Raw genomic sequence first — 14,469 nt, 5'->3', positions numbered from 1 at the left:
CACACACACACACACACACACACACACACACACACAGTATGTGTGTGTATACACACACAGATATATATACATGTATAATATATACATATATATCTGTGTGTGTATGTATAATTTCCCCTTCTTTATTAAAGGTAGCAGAGCACATATGCTCTATATATGCCTTTTTACATGTTGGTGTTCTTACTTAACAATAAATCCAGAAAATCATTCCATATCAGTTTATAGAGATCATCCACTTCTTTGTTACACATGGAGAATACTTCATTGTGTTGATTTAGCTAATCTCCTATTTTTGGAAAATTAGTAATTTCCAATATTTGTTAGAATTTGTTTTCTTTATCCACTTACATGTTATTTGATGTCCATGGCATTCTCTGTCTCCTACCAATGCTGAAAAGTGTGAGTTTTATATGATTATATTTACTTTTGTGTTAATTTTATGTCATTTTGAGAGAGTATGGGAAGATTTGAAATCAGGTGGTTAGCATTAACCTCCAGACTATCAATTGAATTTTTAAATTTTAAAAATTATTTTTCTTTACTGCTTTTTTTATAGCAATCTATTCTTGTCTTATAGATCAGTATATTTCAAAATCTCTCAGAGCACATTAACAAGATTTTTAAAAAATTTCTCTTCTGATCTCTCAATTGTCTGTTTTATCCAAGGTCAGTTTTCTTTTTTGTGTGTGTCTTTATTGTCCTTGAAAATGAATGATTATTAATTGTCCATTCCCATTCATGGATAAAGGGCTGAGATGCTAATGTGGTATACAATATGGACATTCTGAATATGTAGAGTCTAATTTTCCTACTAACTCCTTTACCTGAATGGGAAGGTTACCTGTAGTCTCCATGTACGTGAGTGCTACCTGTCATTTGGCAAGACAGGATACACCCCCTAAACTCCCATCCTCACCAAACACAAAAAGGGCTTTACTTTGGAGTGTCTATATCCACACTCAAATCCCTATCTTCCTCACACAGACCAGCTGACATTTTTAGAGATCATTGCTTCAATTATATCTTAGGAACTCACGGTGCCTTGAGGAGATGATAGCAAGTGATGGGGTTGATAGCCCAAGCTCAAAATCCTTCTTTAGCTAACTCTTTAATAAATCACCTGCCAAGTCTTATCTTCTTTCTTACCAACTCTTGGTCTGTAGTCTCTCTGTGGCTATGGTAGTGACTGCTACCTCCACTGTAGACTCTTTTCTGGTATTCTTTTGAAATTTAGTTTCTGCTCTAATTTATTTTTCAACATCATCGTTTTGGTTTTTTATCTTCAAGAAACCAGTTTTTTAATTGAAGTACAGTTGACCTACAATGTTATGTTAGGTGCAGGCATCCAACATAGTGAATCAATAGTTCTACATTGCACAATGCTCCCCACAATAAGTGTTGTTGATCTCTGATCTTCAGTTGTTCTCTCATCTCAGGGATATCATGAATTAATTCTAATTTAAATTTCCTTATAGTCATTTCAGTGGAATGCATGGAGGGGACAGATGTCAATGTGAATATTCAGTTAAATAAACTTGTGTAATTGTCTTTATTGAGCATAAGTAGCACCATGAATTCTGCACAGATGGTGTAGGGTGAGACTACTACTTAGGACAAGTGTTAAGGCACATGAGGTTTTGCACCCTGGGTAGGAACTGTGGCTCACAGGAACCATGTTGTAAATTCTACTTCAGGCTGGAGGCACAAGTCATTGAGGGTAGAAGAGCTAATGGAGTAAAAGAAGTGCTTGGTTAGTTGTTCTGGTTGGTGCAGAGCTTCCTAGTGGAATGTTTTGCTTCTTCAGTAAGTTCATCCCTTGGTATATCACAACATGCAATTCTACCACCTTAGAACATAAAGGGGTTTTATAGGATGATACGATCATAAGTAGATACCAGGATTTCAGTCCCCTAGTCTTCCCACTTTCTAGTACTTCTGTACACACAGAACATTTGAAGACTCTGTTTATCTCACTATGGCGATGCTATTCGTCTTCCATACTAGATAATATTAGATACAAAAGAGAGACCCCCAGACTAAGTCAACCTCAGGATTCAACTACCAAGAAAAGCTAGGCTGCTTTTCCTGTTTATATATTACTTCTGCACACAGTCATTTTATAACAGTAGCAGTAATATTCCATCTTTGAACATCTTTATTAGATTAAGGAGAAGGTTGAATATTTCTCAAAAAGCATTCATAGTAATGGCATTCTATTTTTTGAACTAAACTTTAAAGATTTCATGAGAGTCACTTCAATTTTTTAGCATTGGCTGTGAAAACTGAAAGATCCTAGAAAATGAAAGCTATTTTTCTTCATAGACATGGGTAGAGAGGAAATTTTAACATTTGGTAATGACCAAAACCCATTTAATTGCTGGATGATTCTGCTTTCATTGTACAAGAAGAACTGGAGAGGCTTAATCTCTCCTCAGGCTCTCCTGTAGAGTTTTTATCTCTGCATGTTGCTTTGTGCGTGCTGTAGTGATTAATCAGCAATATTGTCTGTTCTGCATTTCATATTTCCTTTTTTTAAATCCCTGTGTGAAGTTTCTAAATATTCATTTCCTTATTTCCTCATTTGTTCTTGAGCCAGGCCTTCTATGGCTTTGCAGAATTCTTATTAATGATCACACATAAAAAGTTTGCTACAGGGAAACTCAAGCTCAGATTAGGAATGACTTTTTTTTTTTCAAGAATCTGACTCTCATTCTCCTTACTCAGTGTCTTTTGTGGGTTTTGTTTTGTTTTGTTTTTGTTTTTTATCTATGTGACATTTATTAACTTGTATTCACATTCATAGAAAAAAGACTTGTCACTGTCATAATCACACTTTCAAAAAAGGGATGCTAAGGAGAGGATCTCAAGCCTGAGTTGCTAATGCCATCTAAAATTCTGTTTGATTTATCATCTCTCTTCCTTATTTTTTTTTTCTTACCTATTCACCTGTCAGTTAGCATGCTTTAAGGATAAGGGTTTCAAAAAGACCAAAAGGACAGATAAGGCAGATATAAAGTTGATGGGAGCTTACCAAAATCTGGTGAAGTCTTTGATATAAATAGAATTCTTTTTAAAAGTGGATTTAGAATTTTCAGCTTCAAAGTCTTATTACTGTATCTCTTCCATCAAAGATTTTAAAAGTAATAAATGACCTTCTGGCTCAAATAAACTTCTGGCTCAATAAATAACCTTCTTTAATAGTTTATGAAGAGTACTTTACTGGGTGTAGAACAGCCCACTCATTCTATTATGTACTCAACTTCACAGAAGTATGGTTAAAAACATGGGTTTTATAGTCAGAAAGACCAGGGATCAAGTGTATCTCTAACACTTATTATTTACATGTTTTGGAATATGTTACTTAATATTGATGAGCTTCATTTTTTAAGGTATAAAATAGGGTTATAATAATAGTAATAATAATAATAATAATAATAATAATAATAATAATATCTATTTCCTAGAGCTGTTACAAGGATTGAATTAGATAATGTATACAAAGTACTTAGCAGAGATCTTGGTTAGCAAGAGATCTTAGCAGAGATCTTGGTTAGTACTTACTTAGCAGAGATTTTGGTGCATAGTAAGGACAGTAAAATATTAATAAACACAAAGAAATACCTTTTGAATAGTATTTCTATATGGTTACAAAAAAGTTCCCTTATTTATTTGTTATTTAAATATATTTTATGAATGGAATTTTTACCTTCTAGATGTAACTTCTAAAAATACTTAATAAAATATATTTTTACAATTCTTTTGGAAGACCAAATAAGCCTGTGAGAAAGTGTGAGGGAAAAAAACATGAAGAAGAGGAGCAAAGCAGAAGCATGAGTTGAGGGAAGAGACTGAGCACCAAATCTGTGGGATGCTTAGGAGCAATCCCACCCCAAAGCCTGGAGCTTCCGAGCACAAGTGGGGCTGGGGGCAAAGCCTTGTGCCTCTGTAGAGAAGGGAGCTGGATCAAAGGTCACTCACTTATAATCAAGATTCTAGAGGAAACATACTCTAATGAACAGGACAAACTAGGGGGAAAAAATAACCTTTCCACAAAAGCAGTTGTCAAGTAAGTTTTCTGTCTTGGTTGTAGATACAGGTGGGAAAAGAAAAAGTCTCCCCTAAGAATTCTTGCTCACTGGCCAGACTTCATGTGTATTTCGGGTCTAATGATTTACAATCTTTTTGTGGTCCTAAAAACTGCAAACCGAAGACTATAAAGTCTGTGCAAGCTTATAATACCCCAGGTAATGGTAGGAACAAACCTAAGTACCCCTTGAAGGAATAGATACTCATGTCCAGATTTAAAGAATTCTCAGAAAAACTTCCAACATGTACAAGTTCACGCTAAAAAAATATATGAAAATCCATAAGAAAAATAAGTCACCATGAATGAGAGTCAGAAAAAAACAAACAAAAACAGAATCAGACATGCAAAAACATAAAGCACTAGAATTTTCAAATCCAGAATACAAAATAATTATGCTAAATGTGTTTAAGAGGGGGAAATGGAACAAAATGGAGCAGGAGACTATAAAAAAGCACACAGGCAGATTTTTTAAAGAACCAAAGAGAAATTCTAGAAATGAATTACATAATAACTTAATTTTAGAACTATCTAGAATAGTCAAACAGCACACCTGAGATAAGAATTAGGAAGCTTGAAGGTATTGTATAAAATTACCCAGAATGCAGAAAACATAGACAGAAAGAGGTGAAAGATACTTAAAGTAGATTAGTAGAAATTGAAGACCTAATGTGAAGCTATACCATTTGTATCACTTGGGCTTCTCTTCCCAGTGCTCCTCTAACTCTGGAAGCAGAGGCCAACTTCTTGCTCTCACTCAACTCTGAATTACGATCCTCTGTAGAGTTTCTTAGCATTCCCATCACCTCTGTAACCAACTCCTTGTATTAAATTCCCTCTCCTGAAAGACTTACTTACAGTGCTGTCTCTTTTCCTGGCTGGACCCAGAATGATAAAACAAAAAACAAAAACAAAAACAAAACATTGACTATGTTTGAATTTTCTAAGTTAAATATGCAGGTTATGCATTTAAGAGTAAACATGGGGGGGGGGGGGAGTGGAAGGAGGAAAGAGAGCCCAGTCAATTTAAAAATAGACAACAAAGGAAGAGGAAAATAGGAAAGAGAAAAATAAGAAAAACAAAAAGCACAAAATAAAATGGTATGGATAAATGCATATATATTAGTATTTATAATAAATTTAAATGGATTAATGAAAATAATTGAACTCTTCAGTGAAATGGCAGAAAACCATATATGAAGTCAGTATTCAGCTATATGCAAAAAGGAAGTGATGCATAAGGGGTCCAAAGGAAGGTTGAAAATAAAAGAATAGAAGTAGTTATATAAGGCAAATACCAACAATAGAAAATTAGGGTAGCTATACTAATATCAGGAAAAACAGAAATTAGGGCAAAAATACTTTTGCGATGATAAAATGCTTTTGTTATGATAAAAGTTTCAGTTCACCAGAAGGATAAAACAGTTCTAAGTTCTTTTGTACCTAACAGCATAACTTCAAAAATACAAGCAAAAAATAATAGGAGAAATAGGCAAATTCACCATTATAAAAGGTGATTTTTGACACATCTCTCATAATGGATAGAACAAGTAGATTTTTAAAATAGGTAAACAATCATGAATGTCATAGTTAACCACCTTGATCTAATCGACTTACATAGAACCCTAAACAACAATGAGAGAATACCCATTTTCCTCACGTGTGGGAAAACTTCTATATCATGAATTATGATCCTTCAGCAGAAGCACTGCTCTGCAGGATTCTGTGGTTTCTATCAGCTTGCTGAGTTGTTTTTGCTCCTTCACAGACTGAAATGCCAGGGGCCATCCTGGTGCAGTCTAACTTGTTCAACATTTTTCAAACCATTATGCACAATATCTGATCTCCCTTGGTCCCTGATGTTCTCACAGATGCTAAACAAAGTTTTCCTCTCCCCTTCCTTTCACAAAACTCCTCTTCAGAGAAAGCTAAAATTGCCCATTTTAAGTGGATTCCCGGGAAGTCCTAGCCAGTGTTCATCCCTCAGTCATAGCAGATGCTTCTGGAACATGTTTACTTGTTCTTAAAATCAAGAACTAAACTAAAATCACTTAAATTCCCCACCCCATTGAGTTCAATGAAAACTCAAGTAAAAGATGGTTTTCTGTTTGGTAATTTGCTTTTCATGTTCTCTCTAAAAACTTTTATAGGCACCAAATATGTTTTTCTTTAAAAAAAAATCTCCAAATACATAATCATGTAGTACATAAAAATAGTTTTGAATGATACAAAATGTTCATATAGTATCAGAAGTTATAAGGTAGAGAAAGCCCTCCCAGGGATGATACCATCTGCCTGTGTGTATCAGGGGTCAATGGTCAAAGAGGTGGTGAAGCAGAGAGCTTATTATAAAGTAACAATGTTGAGCTTCATCTGGGCCCTGTGCTCCTGGACAGTAGTGACAGCTGAGAAACCTCCCCATCCTTTTGTAACTCTTCTTTGTTTGGGATGTGACAAAATGGCTAAACAGGTAGCCAGTTAACTACAAAGGACCACCATGACCTTGTAAAACCTCAAGTTTTCTCCATCTTCTTTGAGACCTTTATCATAACAAATATTCTCTCTGTTGCAATGGACTGAATAAAAGTATTTCCTTAATTGTCTGGAGCCTTTTGTCTTTCGGGGTTTGGTGCCACAACCCAGATAGTATTTGTCCTTGCCTCAGGGTCCTGTTTACTCCTACCAGGTAATGAGACCCCCCCTCAGAGCCTTTGTGCTTCATTCCTATGTGGTGATCCAAGGATCCAAAAGTGAGCTCAGTTTCTGATCCTGTGTTCTGGACTCTTGTCCATTCATAGCACGATAAAGATTTGATTCAATACCTTTTGAATACTTGCTTCATATCTGGTGCCCAATTCTTCTGGTTTCATGGTCTGATCATTTTATGATTTCTGTAAATGTATGAATGGTTTATACAGATCTTGTTTTCTCAGTTGAAAGACAGCGAACTGGTATATTGGTCTTTTCTGTTTATCTTTTTCCCTGTTTTGAGATAAAATCAGCTAAGAATTTATTACCAACTGGTAATAAAACCCCATAGAATTTAGACCACTGATATTTTATTTCTGTGTGTATGCTTGACCCATGGATGAATTTTTTGAATAAAGTTGTAGGCTGTCTACTTATGTCTGTTTGTATGTTTATATATCTGTAATTCAGAAAGGTCTTTACATCTCATTGTGTAAGTATATAATATTTTCCTGCCCTTCATGGTATTAATAAATTAGATTGTAAAATCTCTTAAGGGAGCCCTACTCTTATTGGCTTAGTGATAAAAAGCACTTATGTAAGCTGAATGTTCCAAAAACTTTCAGATATTAAGGAAATTAAACCTCAAATATTTTCAATGTAAAAAAGGAGGTATCCTTATAGAAATGAACCCAGAAATGTTTTAAGAATTCGGGTGCACATAATTTAGGTAAATCCTTGGCAAGCAAGACTCGTTATTTTGATTTAATTGAAAGCAGCTACAGGGGCCTCTGGCTGGCTCAGTCAGTTAAGCGTCTGACTTCGGCTCAGGTCATGATCTCACAGTTCATGGGTTTGAGCCCCATGTGGGGCTCTGTGCTGATAATTCCAAGCCTGGAGCCTGCTTCAGATTCTGTGTCTCCCTCTCTCTCTGCCCCTCCCCTGCTCATGCTCTGTCTCTCTCTCTCTCGAAAAATAAATAAACATTAAAAAAATTTTCATTAAAAGCAGCTACATATTTTCCATTAGATCAATGGTAAGTGTAATATATATGTAGACTTTTATTCCATTTAGATATATCTTTCCTAAACATACACAGGTCTGCTGAATGGAAAAGATATCACTACTTTTACTAAATGTTTAATCTTATGAGATATGCAAATATTTATGACCAAAATTGAATCATATTTTGACAAATTTTATTCCAACAGGGTTGTGGACACTCTTGCAAAGAAAAGATGAACATCCACCCAAAATGTGGTTCAAACTGGAGACTGATGATGCCACAGGAACACCAAGAAGGTAGGAATATTACTTACATTACGAAGCTTTCTGGAGAGAGCAGGGGAAGCCTCCCAAACAGGTCAAAAGAGGCTTGAAAGAAAACAAGATAGGAGACTGGCATGGGTCTTTTATGTTGGTTAGGGGCGGGGCTGGAGTAAAGTTTCCTACATACAGGCAGGGACTTGGTATGATTCAAACTTACCACCAGTAGCAAAGGAGGAAGCACCTGACTTTTCTTATCAACTGTCCTAAATGTGGGACAGAAGAGGAGGAGGAGATTTAAGGCTTAAAAGCTGTCAGCAGTCAAACATAAATTTAGGCATACTCCTAACTGCAAACAGTATTAACATTTTGTAATATGTCCACTTGAAGATAATTTCTAAGATTTTTAGGTAATTTAAGCCTTGTATTGGTATTGAGTTAATTAATCAATATTTACTAGATGCCTAGATCATTTCCATGTGAGACAGAATACTGAAACATTAATTACTAAGCATAATTTTAAATTTATATTTTTCCCTCTTATTTTATGATACAGAGAGAGTATGTAGTTGGGTCTGTTAAAGAAGATGTTCATTTTTTGCCACTTTGAGACATTGTACTATAAGAGATGTGTTTGTGTTAAGGAGATGAGAGTAGTTTTGCCCTAAAGTTAAATGACTGGTTGCTCCAGAATAAGAAGAGGAAAATGTAAGACAAAACCCAAATGAATATAGAAAGTTATGGAAGGTGTGCTAGAAGGGATTTTTTTTCTTTTTGTAATGGCCAAAGCTGACTAAAGTTTGATGGGTGTATTAGTTTTCTTTTGCTGCTATAACAAATTACCACAACTAGGTAGCTTAGTCCAAAAGTCCAAAATGGGTCCCACTGGGCTAAAATCAGGATAGTAGGGCTGCATTCCTGCATTCCAGGTTCTAGGAGAGAATCAGTTTTCTTGCCTTTTCATGCTTGTAGAGGCTGCCTGGAATCCTTGATTCGCAGCCCCCTTGCATCTTCAAAGCCAGCAATAACTAGTTAGTCTTTTTCACATTGCATCATTCTGACACTGACTTGTCTGCCTCTCTCTTCCACATTTAAACAACCATTGTGATTACATTGGGTCCACCAGGTAATCAGGGATGACTGTTATTTTAAGGGCAGATGATTGGTAACTTTATTCCCCTCTACAATGGAACTAATTCCCTCTTGTCATGTAACAACATATTCACAAGTTTCAGGGATTAGGAAGTGAAAATCTTTGAGGGGCCAATTTTCTGCCTAATACAATGAATTTATTTATAAGATTTTCCAAAGGAGATTTCATGACAAATATTATAATGGTACAAAGATAGAATTTTGTCTTCTCAGTTAAAGTGGAAAATTTTTCTTGGATTATTAGCCTGCTCTAAGAAGTGGTTGTATAAAATTATTCTCATCTTCTGTGTAATCTGTCTATATTACTGCCCAGATCACTATCAGGACTTTAGGTTTTCTGGCAGCTGGCCCTTTCCTTCAGAATATGAAGAACCCTGTGAGCTGAAGCCCGAGGACTTGGTATAAACCTCAAAGCACTCACCACCACAGTAGACCATGCATGGGCCAGAGTTCCTTCTGGATATTAAAGGAGATGTAAAGATATCTTAGTGGATGTCTAGGCCACTAAGTTCTCTCCCTCTTCTTTGAGACATTCATTAATGAACATTCTCTCTATTACAATAGCCTGAACAAACATTTCCTTAATTGTCTAGTACATTTTATCTTTCACAAAAGCAAAAAACCATCCTTAAATTCCCTGTTTTCCAAGCTGACTTATGCTTCACTTGGAACTCCTGCTCTTGAAAAGTGTAGCTTGATCAGCTGTTCAGAGCATGGGGTCTGGAGCAAGTCACAAATTCTGGCTCTGCCATTCATACTGTGTGACAATGGGCAGGGACTTGATCTTCCTGTGCCTCAATGTACATGTACATAAATGGAGATGATGATGATGATGGGGATGATGATAATGGGGATGGTGATGATGATGATGATGGGATGGTGAAGATGATGATGGTGATGATGATGGTGCTGATGAAACCTTTTTGTTACAAAAAGAGCTCAGAATAAGTGTCTGGTTCAGACTGCTGTACATGCATCTGCTCTTATTATTTGAGGAACAACTAAGGCTCACCAAGTGCTAATATTCTGAGGAAAGTTTATTTTCCATTCCATTCTTCTCAACTGAAATTTTATGCTCACCTTTTAACTTCCACGCTTACACGGCACATAGATTGTAGGAGAAAAATAAATACTGAGTGAATCAATGGAGGATGAGTGAATGGGGGGATTTTTGGAGGAAGGAAGGAAATATGGGTGAAGAGGCAAGTATTAGTAGAAGAAAAGATGACTGATTTTCATCACCTGTAGTCTTTCTTTACAGTTAAAAGAACAATTTGAATTCTAAGCTCTGTCTCAAAGATGTCTCATTAATTCTCAGAAATAAAATTAAATACATTTCATTTAGGGAGTGGGTGCTACACAGGCAGCTGATATGATTAAGAACATTGACTCCATGTTCTGGGGTCAAGGCATGTGAGGCAGTGTGTCCTATCTTCAGTTAATGATGACTATCTCTGGAAACCTGGTTTCTTTCCTTAGGGAAACAGTATAAGTTAAGGTCTGCCCAGATTGAAATGCATCACTGTTTAACTGAGTACAGAAACTTGAATTCACACGTTGATTTGTCAGGAAGACAGAAATGCTTTCAACATACAATCAGCCCCGTCATTTTTCACACCAAACGGAAATACACAGCCTGATCCAGGCACCTAATGTGGGAAATCTTTTTAAACTTTAAAACAGACAACAGAACTGTATGTCATTTTTTAAAATTAAGCTATAATGTGATATTCCGTTTAGGTTCTGAAACAAATCAATATTTCAGGCAACCAGCCATAACTCTTGCTATCTACTGCCCTCCAGTGGATTTCTGTCAGATATAACTTCTGAAAATTATTTTAAATAATCTATACATAAGCTTTCCTTTCCAATGTGATGTTAAATCTTCAACATAAACTTTAAAAATTCACTTGTAAATAGTCAATAATAATCCTCAAGACTTTTTTGTAAATTACCTTGTCTTTAAATGACCTGATATCAAGGTAAAGTTCCCATTTATTTCCCCCAGAGCTTGGCTCTCCCTCAGGAGTTTGCCGTAGTGTCGGTTTATTTCCGTTTTGGCCCATGTCATCAGGCCCTGAACCTGCTACTACTTCTAACTAAATTCACTCTGGGCAAAAGGAATGGCTTGATACTTGTCAGAAGAAGCTCAAATAGCTCCTGTAGACACTGCCCTGACACTGCTGCAAGCAACCATTTCCTCTCATTTTACAAACAGAAGTCACAAATCAGTGATACCCGTTGAGAGTAAAACTGAGATGCTCCCGCTCCTGGTGACCCCTGGATGTAGCAAGTTCTGATAACAGGAAGCTGACTTCCCGTGCGCTGAGGTTTGACTTGTTCCATCAGAATGTGGTTTGATGAAGTGTTAGCTGTCTTTTGGTGGCTACTCAATTTCTCACTGCCTCTGTTTTAGTAACATTTTTGTTGTTTTAAAATAATACACCTCATGGGGCACCTACGTGGCTCAGTCAAGCATCTGACTCTTGATTTCGGCTCAGGTCCTGAGCCCCACGGCAGCATGGAGCCTGCTTGGGATTCTCTCTCTCCCTCTCTGTCTGCCTCTCTCCCACTCTTGCACTCTCTCTCTCTCTCTCAAAAAAAAAAAAAAAAAAAAGTTAAAATAAATACATATACACATAAATAAATAAATAAATAAATAAATAAATAAATAAATAAATAAGATAATATACCTCATAATAAGGGCTGTTCCTCATAAGGTACCTTGGTATAACTGTCTTCCTCATTTTTCTTTGGTAAACATAGAACAAACATTATGCAAAAAATTGGGAATTTAATGCATGAGATTTTCTCAGGGCGGGGAAACTATGGTGAATACCAACTAAATAACAGGACTCTCACAGGTAACTAATTACATGGAAAAGATAATGACCAGGAAGACATTTCTGGAAGAAAATTACTGGTTTTTCCCTTTAAAGTAAGCATGACTAAAGCTAAGCTCAATTTAGTCCTCTAAATATACACATAAAATATGAAATCATTCAGCAGAAACTAGCCTCCTTCTAGCTGGGGTTTTAGAAGTGGGGTTCTAAAATACTGCTCCACCAGTAATTCACCACCAGATTGATGAACACTGAAAATATGTTTTCAGTCTAATGAAATTTTGAGATAACACAGCACTTCAAGTCATGCTATTTGGGTTCATTAGAATGCATTTTCTTCTATATTCTATTTGCTTATCAAAATACTCCCTCAATACCCACAAAAGTGAATATAGGAAATTGTCTGTTTAGCTTATAATAATAATAGCCTCAGTTACATTTTAAATATGCTGCAACTGAACTTTGAGATAAATCTCTTTACAGAATGCTTTAACAAAAAAGACAGATTAAGAGGAGCTCTAGAAAGTGACTGATTAAATTGGACTCTAGTCTAATTTTATATATTCAACATGTATTTCCTTATTCACTCTCTTGCTCTAAAAATATTCATTGAGCATCTACTATATACCAGAATGTAAAATACAGAGGGTTCAAACATGATCAAGAAGGTCCTGCTGAGAAGTTCAACATTTAGTGGGCAAGACAGATGGGTAAATAGGTAATTAAAATACACCATAGTTAAGTGTTGTAATAGAGAGTGGTAGGGATTATTATGGGAACATATAACTCCAAGTGGGGACATTGCAGAGAAGGGGCATTATTTGCATTTTTTAAAATAAGTGAGTTTATTGGGTACACAGTCTGCAGTGAGCCCACTCCAAATGCAAATATAGCCAGGTGCCAAAAGGCTGGCTTGTATGCGAAATTGCAGATAGTGCCATTTGGCCTGAGCAAGGGCAATCTGGCGGGAAAGGGGGGGTCTGCTAGGTGGGTGGTGGCCATATATGTTTCAACAGGTGCTTTGGAAAGTTTATGGAAACAGTTGAAGAATGCTATGATCAGATTTAAATTTTAGAAAGTGTACTCTGATGGAGGAAAAAATTGTGAGAGACATTTCATTAGCAGCAGGAGGTATTGGAGGTATTCCAAATATGAGATGATGAGAAATGCAAAACCAAAAAGACATAAATCCAATAGAATACATCTTAAGAAACTTACATTATTTTCCATATTTATAAATTCTGTAAAGTGAGTGTTTTATAAATCATGCCAAATCATTTCTCAGGTAAAAAATGTATACAAGTAAATTTCTAACCAGAAATACAACCACATATTATTAATATAAGCAGGTGTTGTTCATATTTACTTATTTTTTCTTTTTCATAGGGTATCATTCTGTACACCTACTTGTTTCTGCTCATGTCTCTTATTTGCCAAATATAGAATCAGATCCGAATTTTGCCTTCCCCAAGTATATCCCAGCCCTTTCTAGGTTATTTGAGTTATTTAAAAGTCTTATTCATGGGCCAAAAGAAATCTCTGAAATAAGAGCAGCGGGGGAAAGAATTGATAGGAAAAAATGACAAGAGACAATGATGGACACTTAGGATAATACACTGGCCCTCCACAATGACTGAAGACAATCTAGATCACAGTGCACTGATCCTTAATGAGGCGGAGCTAATCTAAGAATCATTTATAAAGGCACCTCAATCCTGGGCCAAAAATAAAATAAAAATGAGCCCAATTTCAATGCTTCAATGAAATCATATTGCAGGGGGGAAAAAGCCAAAACTCTTTTTGACAATTGAACTCCATTTCAGTAGGCAAAAATTAAACAAGAGTGCTTAGTTTAGAGGGCGGGGTGGGGGGGAAGCAAACGTGGGTGTGTTGTCATGACCTACGTGCACTTGAGTGCCCACTCCAGACGGGATGAAGAAGTCTCTTGATGCAAACCCTCTAGGTGCCAAGGTCTGCACAGCCACCTGCTGGCTGTGGGTCTTTGGACACGTTATTTAGCCTGTCGAGGCCTAGTTTCTTCATCTATAAAAGGGTTTCATGGGACTGTTGACATGTTTAGGCCAGGTTCCAGGGGGAAGTCTGAAACATAGTCGCCTGTTTACCCAGGAGATTCTGAGTGTGTTTCCTCCAGTGTGAGGTGAAGCCCCTGCCTGTGTTCAGCCTCATCCCCCTATGGGTGACTGCTCATACACACATCTCCACATTGTAGACACCATGCACCCAGGCTAAATCTCTGCAGAGAAGAACAATGTTTCCCAAAGAATTAAAATCTACGAGAACGGCACTCTGGCTGAAACAAAAGGAATTCACATTGCAAAGTAAACCTCTAGGTTTTTAGTCTTAAACATCTGCATCCCACTCACAATTTTCCTTAAGAATCATAGTGTGGATTATTAATGTTTGGGTAAATAAAGA

At 36.4% G+C, this 14,469-nt stretch overlaps 1 protein-coding gene across 1 annotated transcript in view; it reads left to right on the top strand.

Annotated features, from left to right (window-relative positions):
* The window catches only part of CPA6 (carboxypeptidase A6), a 559,011-nt gene that overhangs the window by 128,190 nt on the left and 416,352 nt on the right, over window positions 1-14,469 (top strand). The window contains exon 3 of the mRNA XM_078441826.2: window positions 7,984-8,074. Within this exon, the coding sequence (XP_078297952.1) occupies window positions 8,028-8,074 (47 nt within the window). The 5' untranslated portion in view covers window positions 7,984-8,027. The remainder of the gene's footprint in view (window positions 1-7,983; window positions 8,075-14,469) is intronic.

This window comes from Panthera onca, chromosome F2 (genome assembly GCF_046562875.1).
Source record: "Panthera onca isolate mPanOnc1 chromosome F2, mPanOnc1 haplotype 2, whole genome shotgun sequence".
Lineage (NCBI taxonomy): Eukaryota > Metazoa > Chordata > Mammalia > Carnivora > Felidae > Panthera > Panthera onca.
Note: the sequence above shows the minus strand (reverse complement) of the source record. Positions and strands in the feature narration are given on the sequence as shown.